Source organism: Arachis stenosperma, chromosome 7, assembly GCF_014773155.1.
Source record: "Arachis stenosperma cultivar V10309 chromosome 7, arast.V10309.gnm1.PFL2, whole genome shotgun sequence".
Taxonomy (NCBI): domain Eukaryota; kingdom Viridiplantae; phylum Streptophyta; class Magnoliopsida; order Fabales; family Fabaceae; genus Arachis; species Arachis stenosperma.
The window spans coordinates 91,493,014-91,518,394 of NC_080383.1; the positions used below are offsets into that span (position 1 = coordinate 91,493,014).

At 33.4% G+C, this 25,381-nt stretch overlaps 2 protein-coding genes across 4 annotated transcripts; one reads left to right on the plus strand and one right to left on the minus strand.

Annotated features, from left to right (window-relative positions):
• The first annotated feature begins 730 nt into the window (after nt 1–730).
• On the plus strand, nt 731–16,475 carry LOC130940895 (uncharacterized). 3 transcript variants are annotated; one of them, XM_057869174.1, is made up of 24 exons: nt 731–968; nt 1,502–1,886; nt 2,407–2,523; nt 2,618–2,697; nt 2,967–3,113; nt 3,204–3,352; nt 3,432–3,562; nt 3,722–3,844; nt 3,974–4,047; nt 4,743–5,348; nt 5,472–5,583; nt 5,726–5,863; nt 6,514–6,843; nt 7,305–7,575; nt 7,682–7,792; nt 7,931–8,979; nt 9,623–10,025; nt 10,119–11,047; nt 11,133–11,198; nt 11,275–11,400; nt 12,812–13,056; nt 13,154–14,313; nt 14,878–14,925; nt 15,623–16,475. In XM_057869174.1, exons 1-24 carry the CDS (start codon nt 835–837, stop codon nt 15,640–15,642), a joined length of 6,954 nt encoding a protein of 2,317 aa, XP_057725157.1. In that variant the 5' UTR covers nt 731–834; the 3' UTR covers nt 15,643–16,475. The 3 variants fall into 3 exon arrangements, 2 of the variants coding, with proteins under 2 accessions (XP_057725157.1, XP_057725156.1); XM_057869173.1 differs by lacking the exon at nt 14,878–14,925 and having other exon boundaries at nt 7,682–8,979; XR_009070460.1 differs by lacking the exons at nt 14,878–14,925; nt 15,623–16,475 and having other exon boundaries at nt 7,682–8,979; nt 12,817–13,056; nt 13,154–13,379.
• Nucleotides 16,476–20,788: 4,313 nt separating this feature from the next.
• On the minus strand, nt 20,789–23,458 carry LOC130940803 (pollen receptor-like kinase 4). Its single transcript, XM_057869040.1, has 3 exons — nt 22,655–23,458; nt 21,897–22,568; nt 20,789–21,619 (listed from the first exon to the last, which is right to left on the minus strand). Exons 1-3 carry the CDS (start codon nt 23,367–23,369, stop codon nt 20,979–20,981), a joined length of 2,028 nt encoding a protein of 675 aa, XP_057725023.1. The 5' UTR covers nt 23,370–23,458; the 3' UTR covers nt 20,789–20,978.
• Between the last annotated feature and the right edge of the window lie 1,923 nt (nt 23,459–25,381).

The following is a 25,381-nucleotide window of genomic DNA, read 5'->3' on the forward strand; positions in this document are numbered from 1 at the left end:
TATATGCAAGAAGTGATTCAGATATTTTCAACAGATTACGTGAAAATGATGGTAAAAGGGCAATGCTTCTAACAAATGGAATCTTGGGTGAAAATAGTGGTGTGTGGTCCGTATTTCCAGTATTTTAGTATTTTTTTACAGAGATAAGAATAAAAGTAGATTTTTTTTGTTTTGAGGTCATTTCTTTCAAAGAAAATGATAAAATGCCTTATCGAGGAGAAGTATCTTTTTGGGAAATTAAAATTTTTTTTAAAGTAGTGCCAAACACATACGTGTACCGTGATTTTCCATAATTAAAAAAAAATAACTTCTGCTACTTTTCAAACGGGCTTTATGTATTTATTTGGGTACTAATAGATAAAAAAAGATATTTTAAAATGAATTTTTTTTAAATGTATTTAACAAATTTTTAATAATAAATATAAAAATACTAAAAACACCAAAAAAATATATTTTTTAAAAAAATTATAATTTATATTTTATTTTAAAAATTTAAAATTTTTTTTTCACTTAATAAATAAAATTTTTTTTATTTTATTTAAATATAATTAATAAATAATTTTTTTTACATAAAATATTTAAATATAAAATTATTTTTATTTTTATAAAAGATCTTTTAAAAAAATATTATTAAAAAAAAACTTTTTCGAGCGCCCAGACCCAGTAGTTTAGTCCATATTTTATTGAAGTGAAACCCCCACCGTTATACATGTCTTATTTCCACCCAAAACAAAACCTCACCGTCAAAAAATCACGAAGCGCGCGAACTCGAACAGAAAGAAATCCTAGTATTTATGTGAATCAAAATCTGAAGTGGTAAACCCTACCATAACCATGGCGAACAAACTTGCAACTAGACGGGACCTACTGGATCGGTGGAGAGGCATCCAGATGGAAGAAGAGGAGGATGACGGCGATATCCCCGATCCATCCAAGCGCCATCTGCTCCACCTCCGTAAAGAACAATGGTTCTCCCCAGCTTCACTTGTTATTATTATTTTTTTTTATTTTTTTACTTTATTTGGTTTCAGCAGGATAGGGGCATGTAATCACGGACTTCTATACATTACTCCCTTATTGTTTTAATAATGGTGAAGTTGCAATGGCGATTTTACGACGTTTCTGTAGAGTAATTATAACTTGTTCTCTTGAATGGAAATTATTTGACTAGTTGATGAAAGTAAAGCGAAATTCGAAGTGATACTCTCATTCCCAGAATAAGCAGCGGGAACAAGTAGTCTATGAATTGTCTATGAAACGTAGTCTTTGGTCATATTAATAACTTGAATTATTATTATTATTATTATTCATCCTTCATTGGTGGCAATGGGCGTTATTTCATCAATATAACCCGTTTTCATTGTTGTTGTTTTGCATTATCAATGTAACCCGTTTTCATTGTTGTTGTTTTGCATTGATGGAATGGAGTTATGTTCTTGTTGGGGAATTGAGACATTGTTTCTTTGGTAGTTTCATATCTAACACCTTTACTTAATGTCAGGTTTGCAGATGCATATAATTTTCTAATTTGCTTGCCTTGTGAAAGTCATTTTTGGTGTGGCTTTTGGGATATAATGGGTCCCCTATTGGAGACTTTTTACAATTACTTCAAAGACGATCGTCATGATTCTCCTCTTAGGCGTTTATGGAAGAGAATATCTGATGAAATGAAGCGCTGTTTGCAATGCGTTTCTCAGCATCATCAAGCCCAAGACATGTACAATATGGAGTACGAGTCTAGCTCTATTGGTCCTCTTCTTGATGTCTTGCATAAGCTTGATAATGAGAGGGTGACATTACATCTGAGAGATATCAACACAAAGTTAGCAGGGGAAGAATATAATCCTGCATGCGATAATGCTGAAGTAGTTAATTTGTTGTATGAGGTGTGTTTCCTGTTGCTTTCCACTATCCCAAGTTTCGACACACTTGATAAGGCTCCTCTTTATGGCTAAATTTATTTCTGCTTCTTTGAAATATGTACATTCCCCCCCCCCCCCCCAAGAAAAAAGTTATTTTTTCCTTCTCCCCCCCTCCCCAACATTATAGATATTTTATTTGCTTTTATTCATCTTACAGAATATGGTTTAACTTCTGTTTGTTTGTTGAGACTTGAAACTTGATAATACATGTTCTTAACCTGAATATTTTCATAGTTTTAAAACAAGTTACTAATATCTGTTGATACAGACAAGTGCAGACTGAACATTGTTAGATCAGGACTAGACAATATATATTATATTATGTACATATTATTTGAAAAGGGGGAGGGGGATTAGCATAGATATTCCACTTGTATGCATTCTTGCATTTGTATATTTTTCTTTCTTTCCTTTGTGTATGAATGTTCTGTTTTGGATTTTAGTGTTTAAAGCCTCATTTTGTTCCTCCAATCATTTAATGCAGGTGTTAATGTTCCCAGTCCTCTTAGATTATCAGCCTTTATTCAATGAGTTTGAGTTATTTGTTGAAGCTATTGACTGTAAACACGAATTAGCTTTGTCTGGGCATCAACAATTTCCGGTATTATATATAATTTAATCCTTGCTGTGTATTGTGCTTCTACATGCCAATGTAGTATTCTAGATTGCTTACGTGGTGAACCATTTGCTTACAGGGAGTATATGCCTTACTATTTTGCAAGAGAAGTGTTCGCTCTGTTGGATATCGCTTAGCAGAATCTATGGGAAAATTGAGGTACTTGTTGATTGGCAATTTGGCATGAAAGAGCTTCGGCTCCACTAATTGTAATCTGTATGAGTTGATGATGCCCTAACAAATTGAATGCAACTTATGTCCCTTTTATTAAACTTGGATATAGAAGGCATGAAGCCTGAACTTATGTTTGGATGGATGAAAATGAACTTTAACATTGTCTTTTGTCACTGTTTCCGGATCCTGTTTTCTGCTGTTGGACATTTAGAAGTCTGTTTTATTAACGATCAATGCTTTTTGTTTGTGTGTAGGAGAGGAGCGGACTTGAAACCTTTGCAGCCACTTCTCAAGAAATTTATTGGCTGTTTAGAGGCTGATGCATTACCATTGGCTTTGGATACTTCAACACCAAGAGCCCAGCTGGATCGTGTGTCTTTATGGATTGGCATCAAATCATTGTAAGAGTGTATTCAGTAGTATCAGTCATTAGCCTAGTCATCTCTTTGCTATTATTTTGATGGTACTCTTTTATAAACATTTTTGTGAAGGCTTAGCTTCTTGGAGCCTACAACTTTTGAAGAAGGGATATTGGAACAATACCCCTTTTTTGTAGATATTGTACTCAATCATATTAGTGGCGATTCACTTGAATTCTCACATGCTGTTAATTGCTTGAGACTACTATTTGAAATGCTTGGTATGTTTTGTCTGTCTCTTATATTCCTTTTTTCAGATTTATATTTGTTCGCGTAACAATTCTTTGTGCTTGATCCTAGGTTGCAAGCTTTGGTTAAGGTCTACATTACCTCCAAGTGTAATGCGCAATACCCTACTTGGTCAATGTTTCCATACTCACAATGAGAAAATCCATAAAGATATTTTGGGCCTTTTCCAACCTTTCCTACAGGCATGTATGCATAACCGGTGTTTGTTTGTTTCTTTTGTGTGTTTTTCTTAGGAAGGAAAAAAAAATTCTTTGGGTGGCTTTGGTGGGGGCGTCGGGGGGGGGGGGGGTTGGGTTCTTTGTGTGTTTGACATTGTTTACATCTTTCATGCCATGTTCCAGTCTCTTGAAGCTCTTCAAGATGGTGAGCATGAAAAACAGCGTAGACACTTTCTCTATTTTCTCCTCCATCAAGTGCCAGTGAGCAGTAACTTCAGCATTCTAACGAGAAAACTGGCAAATCAGGTTATCACATTTAGGTTTTTGCACGATGGCTATGCAATGAGTGGCTATAGGCTCTTTGGCTGTAGCCATTGATGCTGCATATTGGTTTCTCTTGTATAGTTGTTATATATTTAATAATTGTCTTTTCAGATAGCATTACTTGTTGTATACCGAGGATATAGGATGAACCCACCTTGCCCTCCTTTTGAGTGTTCACACATGTGGTATGTACGCAGTTACTCCCCTTTTGTCCTTGTTTTTTTCTTGTTTGAATTAAATTTAGCAGAGACTAGTCATAGTTTGCTGGAAAAAGAAATACCTTTTCCTATGTTCAATTTAACAATGCATTCATGCAGTGGACATAAACTCTCGTATTATCTATCAGGATACATAGGAAATCCTCTTGATTATATTTGTGACTAGAGATACAAGTTCTGTGAGTCTTTTATTTATTTATTTTTGTTTTTGTTTTGTTTTTTTTTTGTCCGGTTGACGAATAAGAGATCCTTTTATGAAATTTATAGGCATAAACAAAACTTTATGAGCAAGTGAACATTTGTAACATTAATATGTACGGTATGTTATCCTGCTAGGACTGTTTACCTATTAGAGAATCTCTTTAAGCTTGATCATGTTACTTCATTATAGTGTGTCTGGGAGAATTGGGAAAAACCATTCAGATGACTTTAATGAGGTGTAGCAGAATATTTGGTCTTGTTGAATTTCCATTGTCACAGCTCTAAGGCTTGGGGGGTATCCTTTTTTGGATCGTATTTTCATACTGAACTGTCTGAGAAGTCAATACTAAACAACTGCTGCATAATATAGATGAACTTCACCATAAATTAAGATCATTATGATATACTTGGACTTCTTTTAATGCATTTGCTTAATTGTTTCTCAACATTATGTTGAACAGGGGACCTGCCCTGGTGTCGTCTCTGAAGGACTCCTCACTTCACAGTTCCTTAAGGCAACCTGCATTTGACCTTATACAGATTATCATAGTATCAGATGCTGCTGCTTTAGTGAATTCAGTGCTGAGCTGCTGCACAAATCCAAACACTGAGAGTAGCATGGAAAACAAAGTCATTATTGAGTTGGATGATGAAAGTGATGATATTTGTTTCCAAGCTATTCCAAATTGTGCAATGAAGGATGATGATTGTTCTTGGGCTCAATTCAGTGCGCAGGCTAGAATAATCTATCAAGAGTTCCGTGAGTGGATGTGCATTCCAATGTTATGGGTTGATGTTTTAGTTGATATCAGTCCCTCAGTCCTACCAATTTCATTTTCCCAGGCCATCTTTTGGGCACGGTCTCGTTTTCCAATGATAGAACTTGAGAAGAGTTCAGAAACAGTGCTTCCAGTTAGATCTTGTCTTTCATCTTATGCTGCAGAAATTTCCTCTTCATTTGGGTGGAAGGTTCCAACTGGTTCTGATGATGGTGGAGATGGAAAAAAGTCTAAAAATTCAGTTGAAGTGTTGGCAATGTCGTCTCCTTTAATAAGAACATTTAACAGGTCCTATAACTAGTTTGAATTTTTATTTATGCCATGCTAAATTGAAGTTTGAGTATCTTGTGGTCTTATGATAAATTTTTGGTTTTCAATTTATTAGCTAAATATTTTTGGAGTTGCAAACAGGTTAGCTGCATATTTTTTAGTGCAGATGGGTCAAGGAGTGCTCCAAAGTCAGTGGACATGGCAACCTCTCATGAGTGAAAGCTTGATCCTTTCACTTTTGGATCCAAATGATGTAAATATGCCAAATTTGTATAGAACCTGTAGATCACATTCTTCTCTATTTACCTTGTTGAGAACCAATGAATTTGTTCTCATTCTTTTCTTATTTGTTGAATATAGCGTATATTGTATTATAATTTATTTTTCCCGTGCAGGATGTTAGACAGTTTGGAAAGTCTGTGTTAGAACAAGTTTCAAATACTCGGGGTCTTTCATGTGGAATAAAGTTCCTATGTTCGCATGAGCTGTCATTGTATGCAATTATTTTGGGCCTTAAGCATGCTATGAGACTGGTAATATTTTCGGGAAAGATGTCTTGATAATATTTTGGTCAATGCTGATCCTCTTTACTTTATCTCCTTTCTTTGTGTGTGTGTGTATGAAAGAGGAAATTTCACTAGTTTGAAGAGAGAAGTGCAACTAAGTGGAAGGATAGGGATCCTCAGAAACAGTAACCAAAGTGGCTTAAGAAAGCAACCAATCTATCCATTTTCTTTGCATATTGTAAACTCCATTAAAAGCCGACTCCACTTAGTGGGACAAGGCTTTGTTGTTGTTGTTGTTGTATTGTAAACTCCATTAAAACAACCATAAGTAGGTCCCCTAGCTAGAGAAAATCCATAACAATTTCTTGTAGCTTTTTTTGGTTGGCAAATATGTGCCCTTGAAGAGGTGGACATTCTCCTTTTGTCAAATCCGTCAGCAAATTGCCAAAGTAACATACTTAAACAGACATCTGGCTTCCCTGTTGTCATGAAGCCCTTTAAATTGTAGCTTTTGATGCTACACCAAAGTCTTTCTGTGTCCAGTCAGATTATGTGACTTTGATAATGTGTTTCTGCATCGGAAATAATACTTTGGTGTAAAATGTCTTTTGTCTAGTGGTCGTTCAATTGTTATTCCCTTTATCTGTGCCATTTCAGTAATTTCATTTTATTTGCAGGTCCAACTAGATTCTGTCATGTCGAAGTTTCATTCTCTACATCACTTTTGGTTTATTTTATGTAAATTACTCAAAGAAAGCGAATTATCTCCTCAAGAGTTACCGGGAGAAATGGATAGTGATTTAATGATGCCAAAATTCTCTTCACAAGGCGGGTTTTTGAAGCAACCGGCTTTTGATTCTCTGCCCCTGGAAATGGATAAACATGTTTCTAATGTTGAACTAAAAACAATATATAAATTTGGTGGTTTAATATCTGAAATGGCATGGCCTATTTTTTGCAAGAGCTTGGTAAAAGGAAGGGAGTTTGTTGATTACAATCTTTGTCAGGTATCATCCTAGTTCTTCTTTAGTATCAGTTATGTGCTTACAGCTTTGCCTTTATGTTTCTCTCTCTTTAAAAAGCTACATGTAAAATAAATGCTTTTAACATTTATTGGCATCCAATCAGGAAAGTTGTGTTTCTTTTGGTGATCAATTTTCCAGACAAGTTGTAAGATACCATGGTTCTGCTGTCCAAAATTTAGAATGAATGTTGCTTGGTTTAAATAATTTGATGCTTGAATAGTTGGATCCTAATATCAATTTTCCAAAACGTAGTTAAAATATATATCAAGTGATTTAGATGTAAGATTGTTAGGATTTGGAAGAATGAGGAGACCAAGTATGGATGATCACATTTCAGTTTATTGTTTGCTTCTTTTCTTTTACAGTTTGGTTGTTGTTTCGGATCAACATCTTGCTTTTAGAACCATGAAGATCTTGACCTTCATAGTTCCTTGTTATTTCAGATGACTTGTGTTAGGCTACTCGAGGTCCTGCCTATCGTTGTTGACAAACACATATGTCTTGGTAAAAAGCATGGAAATTTCAGAATGCATGTACAAAATAAATTGGATTTCAAATGGCTTCATGATCTCATGCAATGGGGAAGGTCATCACTTAAAGTTGTTGTTGTTTATTGGAAGCGAGCAGTTATTCAGTTACTCAATCTATTCAAAGGATTTTGTGATAAAACTTCAGTTTCAACAATCATGACCATTGAACATCTTATTTCCTATGGTGAGTTTTGATATTGTATTCACACACGATCATGTTTGAAGTTGTGTTTTGGTAATACCTGTTAGTATCATATCATTAACATGTTTCGTGTTTCTAATTGATTTAGATGGTTGTCCTTGGGAGGAATTGATAAAACAAGTGTCTCACCTGTCTGTCTCTCTATCTAGGGGAGTTTCTCATAAGTCTCGGGAGACAAATATGACACCGAAATCAATGTGTAAAAGCCTGTCCTTTGAGAAGAACCCTTTTACTTCAGATTTGCACTCTTCAACTATGGCTGATAAAGATTTACAAATTTTTGACTCTACAATGATGTCTTGCAAAAGAGGCACTAAAGATGTAATTATTCTTTCAGATGATGAAGGGGAAGCAAAAGTGTCTCCCAATAAGTCTATTTTATCAGATAATGAGATAGGCAACCATGTCTCTCATGGCAACTTAATGTTTTGTGATGCTGGTAAAAGCTTGCTGACTGCTGACCTTGTTAAACAAAATGTTTCAAGTATGGAATTCTGTGGGAAAATAATGGAGCCCTTCCAAAAAAATATTTGTACTGATTCTCCCATCCTTTCTTCTGAGAAACAGAACTCCAGTAATTTTAGTTTACATATTAAACCTGCGGTCACTCCTTTTGCTGATTCAAAAGGCCTAGACACTCAAAGCAGGGAAGTAAGCTTGAAATCCAAGGATAGGGTCAATTTCACAAAATTTTCTGATGAAGCTGTTAATGTTAAAAAATTGAATAAATCTTGCAGCAGTGCCGTTCCGAAAATTGGTGATACTAAATCAAGTAAAAGCAGTAAAATGTCAAGTCATTCTCAGGATGCTGAAGACAGCCAGCTAGAGCCTGCAGTGAAACCTGTGGGCCGTATTCAGTTGCATGTGCCAAAGCCTACTTCGGTTGTGAGAAGGCAAGTTATTCAACTCGAAACACCTCTTGATAACAATTCTGTCAGTCTATATAAATTAAAGAACCCAGAGAACAGATTCAAGCCACCTAGGTTGGATGATTGGTATAAACCTATTCTTGAAACAAATTATTTTGCGACAGTTGGATTGTCATCCACAAGAAAAGATGAAACCCAAACCGTCGGGAAGTTAAAGGAAGTTCCTGTTTATTTTCAATCACCAGAACAATATGTGGAGATATTCAGGCCGTTAGTTTTGGAGGAGTTTAAAGCACAGATACAGAATACTTTTCATGAGATGTCTTCATGGGAGGATGCATCTTATGGGAACCTTTCAGTGATGTCAGTGGAGAGAGTTGATGATTTTCATTTTGTTCGTTTTGTCCATGATGACAGTGATTCTGCAGCATGTAAGAGCTTTTCAGAAAATGACCTCATTTTGCTATCAAAAGATCCTCCTCAAAAGTCTTCTCAGGAAGTTCATATGGTTGGAAAGGTATACTGTCATTCATGTGTGAATGTGACTGTTGTCATCTAAAGTTTTATTCTTGCAAGTACATGAAGTCCTAGAGTTAATTTTTCTAATCTGTGGTATGGAGTAGTTGGAAAATGGGAAGTTTGCTAATTTGGTAGGAAATTATATGATGACTCTTGGTAAAGTAAATTACAGAAGTAGTGAAGGCATAATGCTTCTTTTTAGCCCACCTCAAGCTGAAAAAACCTTTCTATTATTATTTTTCACCAACTTAGGCTAGTACAGGTTCATTGTTTCTTCGCACATACTGTGACTTTTACCAAGAGATCCACTTTTTTGGCACATTCAGCCATGATTGACTGAAGCATGAAGATTTACCCATCCTACTAATCTTTATTAACTCCTTTTAACCTTCTCTTATAAAGGAAATCATTCCAGTACTTAGTCATTGTTCATAAGTAGAATTATAAATTGAACTGTCAATTATTTCAATTAAAATCCAAGTTGATTTGCATTTTGTTTGCCCTTTTTGGAGCTAAGTCAGGCTGCCCTCAAGCATGGTCAATGCTAGCCTCAAACCAATGTAGTGTTGCTAAGTAATGCAATTGAAAACAAGCAGGCTAACAAACCTGTCATGCTAAAGCAGTCATCAATGTGTTTGCAGGTTGAAAGGCGTGAGAAAGACAATAAAAGAAGTTTGAGTATTGTTCTTATCAGGTTCTATCTTCAAAATGGTTCCTCGCGCTTAAATCTTGCTAGAAGGAATCTCACTGAACGAAGTAAATGGCATGCTTGCCGAATAATGAGTATTACCCCACAAATTCGAGAATTCCATGCATTGTCATCAGTAAAAGCCATCCCCTTGCTTCCGCTTATTTTAAATCCTGTCAGTGACTCCATTTGTCTTGGTGGAACTAAAGAAGCAGATCTCAATAAGTTGTGCCTGTCCTTACAACAAACTTTGAGATCATCATTTAATGTCTGCCAACTTCAAGCAATTAGTGCTTCTATCGGAAGGGTGGAACCCAAGAAAAATAGTGAACTGTCTCTTATTCAGGGTCCTCCAGGTAATTGATTTACCCTATGTCTTTATTCATGGAAGGCCTTACAATTTTAATAATGATTTTAACAAGTTTGCTTATATGCTCTTGTAAATGTAGGAACTGGGAAGACACGAACTATTGTTGCAATTGTCAGTGCCCTTCTAGCTTCTGCTTCCACTTCTCTAAAGATGAATTGTGTAAAACGAGCTTTCAATGAAAGTTTGAACAAGAATTCTTTTTCTCCCTTTTCAAGACCCAAAATTAGCCAGAGTGTTGCCATTGCGAGGGCATGGCAAGATGCAGCCTTGGCAAGACAAATGAGTGAAGATGTCCAAAGTTCATTGAAATCTTTTCGAAGTTCTGTGAGACAAAGAGTGCTTATTTGTGCTCAATCTAATGCTGCAGTGGATGAGTTGGTATCAAGAATTTCTAATCATGGTCTTTACGGAAGTAATGGAAAAATGTACAAACCTTATCTTGTGAGGGTTGGAAATGCAAAAACAGTCCATCCAAATTCACTGCCATTTTTCATTGACACACTTGTTGATCAACGTGTAACAGAAGAGAAGATGCACTTGAATGAGGGGAAGAAAGATATGAAGGTAGATTTGTCGGTTCTTCGTTCTAATTTAGAGAAATTAGTTGATTCTATTAGGTTCTATGAATCCAAACGGGCTGACCTAAGGGATGGAAATTCTAATGTTAGAAGTCACCTGCATGATGACTCTCATGTTGGGGATGAGAAAGAAATGTCTGATACAGAAATTAAAGTGATGCTGCGTAAACTTTATGAACAGAAACACCAACTATATAAAGATCTTAGTAATGTCCAGGCTCAGGAGAAGAAAGTCAATGAAGAAACCAGGAGTCTTAGAAATAAGCTGCGGAAATCCATACTGATGGAAGCTGAAATAGTGGTAACTACATTAAGTGGATGTGGCGGTGATCTTTATGGAGTTTGCTCTGAAACAATGTTAAGCTCCAAATTTGGTGGTCCATCTGAACTTACTCTCTTTGATGCTATTGTCATTGATGAAGCCGCCCAAGTAACATATCTTTGTTCTGTTATAGATAATTTATCTGCAATCATCTTGTTTCCTTTTTTTTTCCTGATCTGTTTTTCTGTTTCAGGCTCTAGAACCTGCTACTCTGATTCCTCTTCAGCTTTTAAAGTCAAGTGGAACCAAATGCATAATGGTAAGTGTACTTAAAAAGGCTTTTGAACTTCTGCTATAAGGTAAGAGGTTATACTGACATTTGCAAATTATCTAAGGTTGGTGACCCAAAGCAACTTCCTGCAACTGTACTCTCAAATGTTGCGAGTAAATATCTTTATGAGTGCAGCATGTTTGAACGTTTACAAAGGGCAGGGCATCCTGTTATCATGCTTACTGAGCAGGTACATAGTTTGCTACTGGATCTGATCTGAAGTCTCATTGTATGACATATATTTTGGTGGAGCAATCATTGCAGGCTTGAGGTTCCTTGGGTATTGGGGGTTAGACTGTTAGCAACTTAGCATATGGTCTAAAAGAATTTCTTTTTGTTTTTAAGGTTTAGGGTTTATCCGTTTAGTTTGCCTTGTTTGACTGAATAATCAATTCCGCACAATTCTTATTACTGTTTAGAAGGATTGAGCAGAGATATAAAAAGGAAAGAAATTAAATTCTGGGATTGAGGTTTGATGACAAGTGATTGAAGTAAAATATACCCATAGAATATGTGTGGTGCATTGCTATATTATGAAATTGATGCTGGTTATTTCTACACTGACTGTAAAAGTGGAATCCATCTCATATGGAATATGCATTTTGTATATTTGGTGAATCTTGGAGGGTACTGAATATGGATTTTCAGCTGTTTCTTTTGATTAGTTGCAAAAGCTTTGAAGAATTAAAGGTTGTTTTTCTGGTATTTTTCTGAAATAAAATGCTTGAACTTGAAGGAGAAATTTCAATCTTCAAACTTGGTTTTTATCTCTTTATCACTCATTCTTTTTGTTAGGGAGTCATGTTGATGGATATGAAGAGGGATTTGAGAACCCTTTAATATTGATGAGTTAGTCTGTATGCATGCGAAGGGATTAGAGAATTCAATTCATGCTGTACTTATCTTTCATGTTTTATGCATCCAACCATTCTTTTTATTAGGGAGTCGTGTTGATGTATATGAAGAGGGATTTGAGAACCCTTTAATATTGATGAGTTAGTCTGTATGCATGCGAAGGGATTAGAGAATTCAATTCATTGTATACTTATCTTTCATGTTTTATGCATCCAACCATGCAGTTAACATGGTCAAGTGTATCTATTCAAGCCGAAGGCTTGCCATGGTGCAGATTTCCTTTCCTGGTTCCGATGAGAGATCTTGTGTGGTTTTCTCTTCATGGGAAGCCCAAATTTTCTTTTCCAATTTAGAGACTTACTCATCAAGCAATTCCCTTTCAAGATTCCGACTTGTAAAAGACACCTAAGAAGCATCAAACATCTTGGCTGAAGCTCTTCTGCTTGTAGGTTTTTGAGGTCATTATAGGAATTTCAATGGCTCAAACTCAGTGCTACTCCTTTTTGAATTCAGTCATTTGAGATAATAATGATTGAGCTGTAGAACATTTTCAGCATATGATCAACCCTGCCTGATTGTATTTTGTATATGATAGTCAATTTCCTTAACAGCTTAAGTTTTGCATGTTATTATTCCTATGACGCTCTTATTTTGGCTTAATTTTGTTAGGCAAGGATGTCTATAATTTTACATTATCCTGTTTTATGAGTGAAAGCTGAATCCTTGATTTTCTTTTATCATGGCAGTATAGGATGCATCCAGAGATATGCAAGTTCCCTTCACTGCATTTCTATGACAATAAATTACTAAATGGGAGCCAAATGTCTCGCAAATCAGCACCATTTCATCAAACCAAGTGTCTTGGGCCTTATGTATTCTATGATATCACTGATGGTAGGGAGGTTCGTGGAAAAAACATGGGTGCAATGTCACTTTGTAATGAGCATGAGGCTGATGCAGCAGTTGAGGTACTAAGGTTTTTCCAGAAAAGGTACTCATTTACTGACTGATTCTCTCTCTCTCTCTCTCTCTCTCTCTCTCTCTCTCTCATCTGATGAATTATGGAACCCTATATGAATGCTTCCCAGGTTCCCAACTGAATTTACTGGAGGAAGAATTGGAATTATTACTCCATATAAGTCTCAACTTTCTCTTCTGCGATCTCGTTTTCTTGATACATTTGGATCTTCAATCACAGCTGAAATCGAATTTAACACTGTGGATGGCTTCCAAGGTCGAGAAGTGGATATATTGTTACTTTCTACCGTAAGAGCAGCACTTTTGAGCAATGCTGCATCTGAAAGAAACTCAAGCACTATTGGATTTGTTGCTGATGTAAGACGGATGAATGTCGCCTTAACAAGGGCCAAGTTGTCACTTTGGATTTTTGGTAATGCAAGGACTTTACAAACAAACCATAACTGGGCTTCTCTTGTGAAGGATGCTGAAGAAAGAGACTTGATTATGACTGCTAAAAGGCCATATCATTCAATCTTCAAAACAGCTAGTAAAGATAAAGACTTTCTTGAGAATTCTAATAATGTCATAAGACAACCGAAGCATGAAAGAGAGGTTAAGGATAATGACAAAGATGGTTTTGAGAGTAAAAAGAAACGTGTAGCTTCTGAAGTTAAGTCTAAGGGTAGGAGGGATGACAAAGCTTTGGGGAAAAGTGCTTTATGTAAGGAAAAGAAATCCATAGATGAACGTAACTCCATCAAGAACTTGACTTGTCTCGCTGCAAAATGTGAAAGCAGAAGCTGCTCCGATGGTATGTTGACAACAACAGAACAACGGGTTTTTGAGAATGGAAAAGGAAAAGACAAGATGAAGATCAATAGGGTAGAGACAATATTGGGTAAGAGGCAATCAAAATTTGAGAACACAAGGAGCAGCGCACACCATGTAGTTGAAGAGACAGGTAGCAGACAGAAAACTTCAAAACTTTCAGAGTTGGATAGACCAAATTTGTGTTCCAGAGGGGATACAAGTAATAGTAATGAAGTTTCTGCATCCTCATTGGAAGGCTGTCACAAAAAAAAACATGCAGATCAAGTTAAATGTACTACTAAAAGTGGGGTTTCTGAGATTTCAAAACGGAAACAGCAGCGTAAAGCTGTTGATGCTATTCTTTACTCATCTCTGATATCCACAAAGAAGGATGAGACATTGACAAAAGCTTCTGCAAAAAGGCGTTTTTCATCATCTATTGCAAATGAGAGCGTGAAACCACCCAAGACAACAAACGGTAAACATCCTTCACTCTGCTAATTAATTTCTATGATGTATCTCTTCTTTTTTGGCAACTGCTAAAACCAGGCTTACTAGGTACAATATTGTCTAGTTCTTTTCAAATTAATTTTTGGTAGCTCCACACATAAATTAACCTAGTTTCATTTGGACCAATTTGAGCCTAATGATTTTAAGTTGGTCTTATTTCAATCCGATCTTCTTTGGGAGAATAAGTTTTAAGGACAGCTAACAAAAGTTATTTATAGAAAAGTAGCTTTTATATTAAAATTATTAAAAACGAACGACTTAATTAATATTTAAAGAGAATGACCAATTTTAAAAATTAGAGTCAATTATACCTTTCTTTTGTTTTCCTTTAACCCAATTCCCATCTCTCGACCTGATTTATTTCTGACTTCTGCAGTATCCAATCCTCAATATTACGGTACCTATTAAGTTATCAATGATGCAGATTATGAAATACTATAGTTCTAGGGTAATTAACGTAGTATTATTTGGGCGTTTGGTTATGTTTTTTCCCTGCCCATGACTCTGCTGCTTTTCTCATTTTGTGGTAAAGCTTCAATGGAAGCTACCGAAAGGAAGGAGCGACCTATTGCAATCTCTAGTAAGAAAAAGTTTTTTTTTAAGTTAAATTTTTTGGGTGTATACTAAAGAAAAGATTTTACAATTTTGCACACCCATAACAAAATACATACTGCATAGTAGAAAGATGTATTAATCAGGATTTAAGTTTGATGGCTAATTCGAGGGAAAGAATCCTCACAAGAAAATTGTAATTTTCTACCTGGAAAGAAAATTTGGTCCTTCTCTTTAAATTTGGTTCTTTTTAATAATTTTTATAACATATATATTGGCTTCCTATATTTTCTTTACTATTTATGATATGCTTCTACTGCCAATATCTATCTCATTGTTCAATTATGTGATTCTCAACTTTAAAGTTTCATATATGTAGAATTTATAACAAAAACACACACTTGCATACTAACAAGGATAGAAGATTACAAAGAATGGACTCTATGAAGGCCAAGAGATTCTCAATTAACAGCGTATGCTAATGAGTTCAATTAAAATCTAACAAGCGTAACAGATTATCATTGTTCGATTGTGAATGTGTGGTGGATAAATATTCATGTAAGACTTTAAAATAATGACAACCCATTTTTATTTCAAAATAAAAATAAAAGAAGGGGGATTATCAATAGTATTTTGGCTGTTAAGTCATTTTTTCTGCAAAAGAGACTTGATTGTGTTTGTTTTGTGAACTTTTCCCTGAATTCACAGTCTTTCTGTGTGACCAGATCAATCAGTACACGAGTGAGGAGGAAGATCCCCCCAAGCTTTTCTGCTGCTTATGGCTTATGCTGTTCTATCAACTATCTAGTGGTCTGGGGATTTTGTTCATAATATTTCGGTAACAGACCTGTGAATATTTTTTTGGGTGACTTGATATAGAACAAAAACAGAAAACAGAAAACAGAGGAAACAATCCTAAAATGGACAGGACAAGTCCCTCTGAATATGAATAAGTTCAGCTAAGTCACTCCAAGGTCAGCATAATCATCCTGATCCCTTGCTGCATACATAGCCACAGCATCCGCTGCAGAATTAGTTGCTTCCCCTATGCACAGAAGGAAGCAAATTCTGAGTTAACAAGAACGCTTCCAAGCTCAGTCTCACATATAATGTCTGAACACGCAAACTCCCAAGCTAGCACCAATCCACACATCGCGCAACATCTGTTAATTCGGCACTATATCAGTGAGTTCTTATGGACGGATTCTGTCCAAAGAGAACTGGTTCCATCCTTGATCACTAAAGGATACCTCCTATGACTACTTCTAGGGTGAACTATGACGCCAGTGTCTCTCTGGTCGGATCAGCTTTCCGGTTTTGGTTTTGTTCGAAATGCTGATGGCCAGTGGGTGGTTGGTTGCACTGGTAGCCTTCTTGTGGAACAGACCTGTGATTTCATTCCAATAGGTTTTGCTTCACGAAGAAAAATTGCAGTTTGTGAGTAAATGCAGGAAATTTTGTTCATAAATAGAATAACTGATTGCACAGTACAATTCATTTTCCATATACCGGTGGATTGTTTATAATATGTATTTGCCGACTTTACCCTTATCCATCCATCCCTCTATTTTTATTATATAGAAGTTAATATTTTCTTTTACATTGAATTTATGTCATGTTTTCTCAGTTTCTCTTCTAAGTTCTAACGATATCCTGTTAGTAATTTTGATTACTTGATAAAATATAGAAATCAACCAATTAACTATTGTAAAATCATTGCAAGTAATTAAATAAAAATATAAAATACTAATTAAATGTAATAAACATATATATTAAAAGTATTAATAATAATATTAATAATAATAAATTTTAAGTTATGCGTATTTAAATTTTATATTATTTAACTTATTTATATATGATACATAAAATTCTTATCACTATTATTTTATTTTACAAATTTTCACACAACTATTGAAGATTTTTTCAAACAATCTCAATTTTGGCACAACAAAATATCCTTACTAAGGACATTCAAATATATTATGATTAAATAGTTAATTTTTAATTTTATATTATATTATTTATATTCTTATTCTCAATTAATTTTTTTTAATTCTAACTTTTTTTTATTTGTACACTATAGAGCATCTCAAAATTACACGATGAAGCACCATCCTTTATATAATATCATCAAACAAATAGATAAATGGTTTATCAAAATCTATATGAAAAATATTTATATCAACAAATGAAGAAGAGTCTATATGTTTTGAAATGATTATGTTAGATAATAAGATACAAAACAAAAATACTTATTACATTTTTAAAATGAATTTACGAAAAAAAAAAACTCTTATCACTATTTATATTTTTTTTATTATTTTGTAATACTTTACATATAATTATATTTATTTTAATATACTATTTGTTGTTGCTTTTGTAATAACTAAAAAAATTAAGCGTTAATAATTTTGTTTACTGATGTTTAACACATGATTTACTAACACTGCATAAAACACCTCTTCATATAATTGTGAGAAAAAATATGATGAACAAATTCAAATATTTGTTACAAGAAGAAAAAGTGTATACTATAAAAAATTTTAAAGAACCTCGATAGTATTTTAAATTTTTATTACGAGACATTATATTGTCACAGAGTGGGTCAAAGAAAAATATTAATATGTATTTTTATTTTATGCTATTTAAATTGTTCTTATTAAAAAGAATTTATTCAATATATATATATATATATATATATATATTTTCACACATAATAAATATTTTAAAAAATTTTATTCTTACTATTGCAGAAGTCATCGAAAAATTGCATGCTTTAGGAGAAAAAGAATAAGTAAATGTCTAAAAAATCTAAAAAATACAAAAAATGGAGTTGATATTTAAAGAGTAAAAAAATAAATATACAATTTATTTTTAATTTACATATATAATAATTAACAAGATAGTAATAATAACTTTTTTAAAAAAGTTTTTCAATAATACACAATTACCAAGAGATTTGTCCCAACAAAAATACTGAAACTTAATCCCTATTATAACAAATAAAATAGATAATATTACAAACTATTTAAAATATATATCATTTATATTGCTCATTTATAATATTTTATTAATTATAGGAACTATCTTTACCAACATTAATATCATTAGACAAATATAACATACCAATTAAGAGATTAAGGAGAAAGAAAAGTAAACAAATTTAAGATACGGATGAAAAACATACATATAAATATAGATCCAAAAAGACAATAAAAAATACATACAGGTCAACAGTTCAAAAACAACATATCTTCAAAAACAACATATCTTCACAAAAATATATGACAGAAAGAAAAAAACAACTGTAACAGCAACCAAAAATAAAAAAGAAGACAAATAATGCCTATATAAAAAGACTAAATATGTCAAATAAAATAATTGTAAAAATAAAAATAACAAATAAAGATATAGTTTTATACAATTCCAATAAAAAAAATTTTGTATTACAAAATATTTTAAATAAAAAACACATCAAATTTAATATTAGTTTATCTATATTTTAATTAATTTCTAAATAATATAATACTTATTAAAGTACTATCATTAATTTAACACTCCACGTCACGCATCGCGTAGATCTCCCTCTAATTTAAAAAATGTTTGGAGCCTTTGCCTCAGTAAATTTTAAAATGTTATTTTATTGGTGTTTCTATAAAAATTGGACAAATTTTAGTGTGTTTGAAATTATTTTGGATATTTTAGAAAATTCTATAGTACTTAAAGAAAGTTATAAAGACCCTAAACGATCTAAAAATACTTTAGAATGCCATAGAACACTATAAAAAAATATATATATGCGTATAAATATGCAGAGTTGTTTAAAGTAATTTAGAGAAAACGCTATGATAGATATTTGTAATGAATGTTATGGATACTTGATTGGACGGTTGATTATATTTAATATTAATTAAAGCTAAAATTTATGTGATACATGAAAAATATAAGAATATTGTTTATACCTGATCCAAAAATATAAAGTCAGACTCAATAAAAATAAAAAATCACCTAAAAAGGTAGCCTCATCAACTTACTTGACCTCATAGAGGTCGGGCACGACAAGGGTGGTTCAACCTTACTTATCTAAATAAGTAACTATCCCCCGAAATATTTACTCCTATTATCTCTCTACTTTATTTAGAAGGGAGATCTCAACAAATTTTTAAGATAAAGAGAATGGTCATCCACCATCAAAGGTGGAACTATTCTAAATGTGGTTATCTTTTTACTATAAATACACTGACACTCAATCTACTAAAAACCTGCTTAAAATTCTTGTTAACTTAAGTATCGGAGTCTCTTGCAGGTACCACCTTCACCTCCGCACGTTAAACTCGGACGGCGACACTGTGGTACCAACACCAGTTGGACGCTGGCTTAGAAGGAGTCTAAACCTCACATTTAGGTCTAAATCACCGTTTCAGGTAATCCTTGGAAGAAATATAAATAAGAGTATTCTTCAATGTTAAAAGATAAAATAAATTTAAAATTTTTAATAAAATATTTTTTGATAAAATTATTCGTTCTAATTTTAAAATATACAATAAATACTTAATATGAAAATATATTTATATATTTTGTATAAAAATGACTCACAAATATATAGATTTATTTCTTATACTTTGTAATTATAGCTTTTAAATGTAATTAAAAATAACATAATTATGTATTAAGTTTAGCTAACATGTGTCTTTATATGAATACATGATAAATTTATCACTAATAAAGTAATAATAGATAATAGATTATTCATTTAGGATAATTGTATATAACAAGAGAATTTGAATTTAAAGGTATAAGTTATTTGTAATACACATTTGTATATAATAAAGTATTGTTATTTACCAAATTTTTTTTCTCTTATATTTTTAATTTTTTTGGTAAATATTAAGAGTTGAGATGATTTGATCTTAGTCCAAGAGATTGAAAGAGACTAAATACCAGTCTTATAGTGATGGAGTATGTCTAAAATTGTGATATATTATACAAAGAGAACTATATATGTAGTCAACCTTAAAACTTGCAATTTTTCAAGAGATACCACTTGAAAAGCAAAGCAAAAAATTACATGCCTCCGTCTTTGGTAGTAAAGGGTACAGTTGAGAATTAGTGATGGCGGAATTCGGATTGTGATAAAAAAATTTGGAGTTAGATTAGCAGGAGTAGTTTGAAATTTTGGATAATTTTTAAAGTCCATCTTTGATAATTATAATGTTAGTTTCATTTTTTTATAGGCAGATTTGTCAATATTTTGAATATTAATGAATATAAATAATAGTTTATTTTAAAAACATAAAAATTAAAATGCAAACTAATTATAACTTCTTTTTGTTAGATTGCATGTGATTTGTATTCAAATATTTTTATATGCTCAGTTTTATTATTATATTATTATTCTAAAACTATTTCACTATTAAATAATATTTAAGGGTGCATCATTCAGCATTTTAGCATTTTTTTTATTCGAGTGAATTAATTAAAAAATAAAAATTAATTTTTAATTAATCAATATTAGAATTTAGAATAATTATAGTTTAAGATTAGGGTTAAGGGTTTATGATTTAAAACTTAGATTTTGAGATTACGAAAATAATTTTAAAAAATTAATGAATGTGAGCTGAAAAAGTTAGGTAACTAGTATTAGACATCAATTAATTAATCAATACTTTAGCATGACTGACGATTATTTCGAGTGAATATATATAAAATAATTTCGTGAATGATGGACAGAATAATAACTAGACTACAGAATTAAAATTGTGAGAGACAATGTATGTACATAGAAGTGTGAAAGGAGATAACCTAAATCTATCTAGGATCTATGTAAACAAAGTAACAAAATGTACATGTGGAGTGTAGTTATCGAGATGTACCGAAAATACCTACTTCCGTTAACCAGTAAAGCAAACATAAAAACTAATTAATTAGTTAGAAGAATTCAAGGTTAATAAACAGTTTTTTTTTTTCCTTTTATCAGTTTATGTATAATATTGTTGGAGGAAAGCCAACTTCTATGCAGCCGTACAATTTGCAAGGTAGGTAGTTGCGGTGAAGGAAAACGGCAAGTGAGAGTCGAATTAATCACACGGCTCTATAGGCATCCCGGTCGGAAGTGACTAAAGTAGTAGAAGAGTATTCTCCATCACTTTCAGCCTCCTTCAAGTCTTCGATTTGGTCAAGAGCTTCCTTGATATCTAACCTTCTTTCCACGTTCTCCTCGCAACAACTCAAGCCAATCTTTAAGAGTTTGAGCAATTCAGCTTTACTATTGCCAAATCCTCCCATGTCTGCGTCAAACACGTCGCTGGTGTGCTTCTCGGTAATCATGGTATTGACCCAACTGGCAATGTCCGAATCACTGTTATGTGTCTGTGCCAGATAGTTCTCTGGAAATTTACCTGTCAAAATCTCCAGAATCAGAATTCCAAAACTCCACATATCAGTCTTCCTTGTTATACGCCCAAGTTGAGCATACTCGGGTGATCTGTAAGGCATGATGACTTGTTGGGCACGATCAAGGTTGATCAAAGGACTGAGCCCATAATCGGTCAGTAGGGGCTCAAAAGATTCATCCAAAAGCACATTGGAAGATTTGAGGTGACCATGAGGCGTAACAACGCTTGGGAGTGCGTTGTATAGGTAGGCCAATCCCCTCGCCACACCTTTCACTATTTTCAATCGGGTTGGCCACTCAAGCCCCTGCTTTTTATTCTTGTGATTTCCTACAACAATCATTTATTTGTATTTGTTAATAAGCTGTGCTTTCATAAATATCAAAGTACATTTGAGGTGGACAAAAATATATATTAAAATTAATAAATATCAAAGTACATTTAAAAAATTGATTTTAATGGATAAAAATATATTTCAAATCTTAAATTCCGGTGACAACATGGTACTTTTATATAGTGTGTATTTTGATATTTATAATTTTTGTGAGTATTTTATTTATCCAAACTCTACTTTTTAGTTTTTAATTTGCACAAAATAAATATATACCATGAAGATGGCTGGCTAAGCAACGATTTTGAACATAGGCAGAGATCAAGAGCTTCTCTTCTTTCCTATAGTAATAGGCCATGTAGGGCAGAATATTGGGATGGTTGAGGTTTCCAAGCCTTCTCATGTGCTCATGGAACTCCTCTCTCGGCACATTGTTCATTTGCTTGTACCTCTTGACAACCACAGCTTGACCGTCCAGGATAACGGCCTTGTAGGAAGAGCCAAATGTGTTACTGCCTAGAATTTCGGCCGAGGCCCTTAACAAATCCTGCAAATCAAACTTGAGTCCGGTGTCACAATTCAGGAATGCGAGCTTGCCTTGCTCCACCTTCTTGGAATGTACAGAACTGAGCACCTGCTTAGGAGTTGTAGCAGCATCATTTTGTTCCGCTAGGCTTTTGGTTTTGACGTAAACGGGAGGAACGAACTTGTCGGAGGTCTGGCCTTGGAACTTTGGGACCTCATTCTTATTTATTTGATTGAGATCGCGGGACTTGAGTCTCAAGCGCCATATGACTAAGACTGTAACCAGGAAAGCTACAACCACCCCCACCCCGATCACAATCACTACAGTTTTCATAACCTGCTCTTTGCCTCGACCATCCTGGCTTCCTGTTGTAGTTGGTGGGCAAGGATTTGTCAGTGGTGGCCCGCATAAACGTCTGTTTCCTGCAAAATAAATAACCCTACGATATTCAGATTCAATTCTATTTTATTCAATTTAATAAGGGACACGGAGACAGGGAATTAAGTACCGCTAAAGGAGGTAGGATCGAAGGTGCTTAGACTGGCTGGGATGGGGCCCTCTAAATCATTGTTAGCGAGGTTGAAAGTCTTTAAACCATTGCTGCGTGGAAAATCGGGAATTTGGCCGTGAAAATTGTTTGCATCAAGCCTGAGGTAGAGGAGACTAGGCAATGCGGCAATGGAAGAAGGAATTTTACCGGTGAAATCGTTATTTGCCAGATAAAGCTTTCTCAATCGACTCAAACCTGCAAATGCATCATCAGGTATGTCTCCGGAGAAATGATTAAAGGACAGGAAGAGGGCCTTCAAATTGGGCAGCATCTTAATGTTGGGCAAGGGACCCGCAAAGGTATTGTTCATTAGGCTAAGCATCCGCAAAGCGGGCATTGAAGAGAGAGAAGCCATGTCAATGTTGCCGTTGAGGCCCATGCTCTCCAGGCGTAACCCCCAAACTTTGTCTTGATTACAATACAGACCCACCCAACTGGCAATGTTGCCAGAGCACGGTGGCTTTGGGTTTATGGATGGATCCCAGCTGCTGAGGGCAACCGCATTTCTCAATGAAGCCCTGAACTTCAAGAGCGCCTCAGCATCCGAATAGGAAGAGCACGGTGATAGAATCCCCAAAAGAGCAACAATAATAATGTTAACGAACGTGAACAATAACTGGACATTGTTGGATGCTGCAGGTGCGCGCACAAGCAAAGCCGAGCGCGCGCCCATTCGCCTTGACGATGATGACAATTATGGTGAGAGGACACAAGAACCAAAACCCACAATAATATAATAAATAATAATTCGCTTATTCACAGGAAGGTGTTTCTGTCGGTTTTAGTTTTGGTTTTGGTGGGATTAGGCAATATGTTATTCTCTTCCTTTTCCCTTATTATTGTTTTTGTCATTATTGTTTTTTATTATTATTATTGTTTTTTTTACGGTTTATCATTTTTATTTTTATTATTTTGTTACTATTGTTATTGTTATTATTATATTATAATTGTTTATTTCTGATCAATAGTAATTTGTTAGGTTTTAATGGTCACATGCCAATAAGGGTAATTATGATGTTGGAGAGACCACGCAAAGAAGCTTATGATGTGGATACTGAATAGTGGATGCTGGATACTGTGGTAAGGGAGATGACAGGAAAATTTTTGCATGTGCGGTCAGCCTAATTTTGGGTCTTTTCAGTAGTTGTGTTCGATTCGGAGAGGTCTAAGGAGGTCCTCAAATTTTCTTCATCTCCATTGTCTTAGGTTAGGTCTATGTAATTTAAGCTGTGAAACCGTGTCCTTTGAATTATGATCAAGTTTTCCATTCTTAGATTTTACTTTAGAATTCAAACAAATTACAACACATTATATATCTCCAAATATGGTAAATGTACACAAAAACTATATATAAAATATATATTAAAATATAAATTAAAAATAATTTAAATAACATGTATATTTATATATAAATATATTATAATATATTTTTAATGTGTATATTACATTTTTAATATATCTATTGAGTTTAACAATTTTGAAATTTTAAAATATTTATCCATTTTCTAATTTTAAAATAAATTAATTTTCTATAATAATAAACTAAATTTAATTGTAATAATTTATTAATTATTAACCACTATATGCACTTATTTAAAGGTGATTCCTTATATTATTGTGATCAATCTATTATTTTCCATTTTTTCCTGTTATTTTAAAAGAGAAGAATAGTCTAACTAGCTAACATACATTCGACTTGATGCTGAATTAAGCATAAAACTAATATGATTTGTACCTATAACCAAATATAAATTAAATTAAAATAAGTATTCGATTCGTTACTTAAGTTGAGGAATAATCTATTACTCGTGATGAATTACAATTTTATCTTTATATAGTACATCATGAATGATAACTCAACCGACCTTAATTATTTTTTATTTTTAACTTATTACCGATAAATTTAATGATTATCGTTACTGATTTAATGACTAAACAAACATAACATCAATATTATTCATCAATATAATATCTATATAAGTTACTTTCTACTTTCCAATAAAAAAAATATACATTAAGTTCTACAAATTACGTATCTATTTTATCATATGTTTCTATATTTTTACATCTAATATTCTATATTTATAAAATTATTATATCACTTAAACATTTATTAACTTTAACGTCATCAAAATATCTTTTGGAGGTACATCTCCACGCACGTACTTGTTATATCGGTTTGACTCTCATCATCATAACCATTGAAGAGATTCTTATGAAAAAATTTTCAGCAGAATTATAGCTTGAAGTTATTATTTTACTTCGACTACATACTTTAATTTACAAGAAAAGTTTCATATAGTAAATAACATGCTAAATGAGTTATACATCGGAAAAATATTTCAACATCAAAATATTTTGGTGCCCACTGTGAAACCTGTCAACAAATTCTTGATTCACCGAAGTTCATAAAAGCTAGAATTATATTTAAGTTTTTGAGCCACTTTTAACAATCTTCTTTGATAATTTATTCAATACTTCCAAATAAATAATCACGTGATATCCTCTCAACTTTTATTCGTCATGTTCGAATTGCATAAATCTATATAATATTATTCACCAAGTAGAATATGCTTAGGAAGAAGTGAATTGAGCGTATAAAATCAATGATAATTTTTTTTATTAAGAAAATCATTAAAAATAAATGTACAAATTGACATGTACTTGTTAGTCGAGAAATATTTT

Coding starts and splice junctions, on each gene's coding strand:
- LOC130940895 (XM_057869173.1), top strand. CDS start 835: ATGGCGAACAAACTTGCAACTAGACGGGACCTACTGGATCGGTGGAGA. Junction 2,524..2,617: donor CTGGGCATCAACAATTTCCG/GTATTATATATA, acceptor ATTTGCTTACAG/GGAGTATATGCCTTACTATT. Junction 10,026..10,118: donor TCTTATTCAGGGTCCTCCAG/GTAATTGATTTA, acceptor TTGTAAATGTAG/GAACTGGGAAGACACGAACT.
- LOC130940803 (XM_057869040.1), bottom strand. CDS start 23,369: ATGGGCGCGCGCTCGGCTTTGCTTGTGCGCGCACCTGCAGCATCCAAC. Junction 22,569..22,654: donor CGATCCTACCTCCTTTAGCG/GTACTTAATTCC, acceptor TTTATTTTGCAG/GAAACAGACGTTTATGCGGG. Junction 21,620..21,896: donor CTTAGCCAGCCATCTTCATG/GTATATATTTAT, acceptor TGATTGTTGTAG/GAAATCACAAGAATAAAAAG.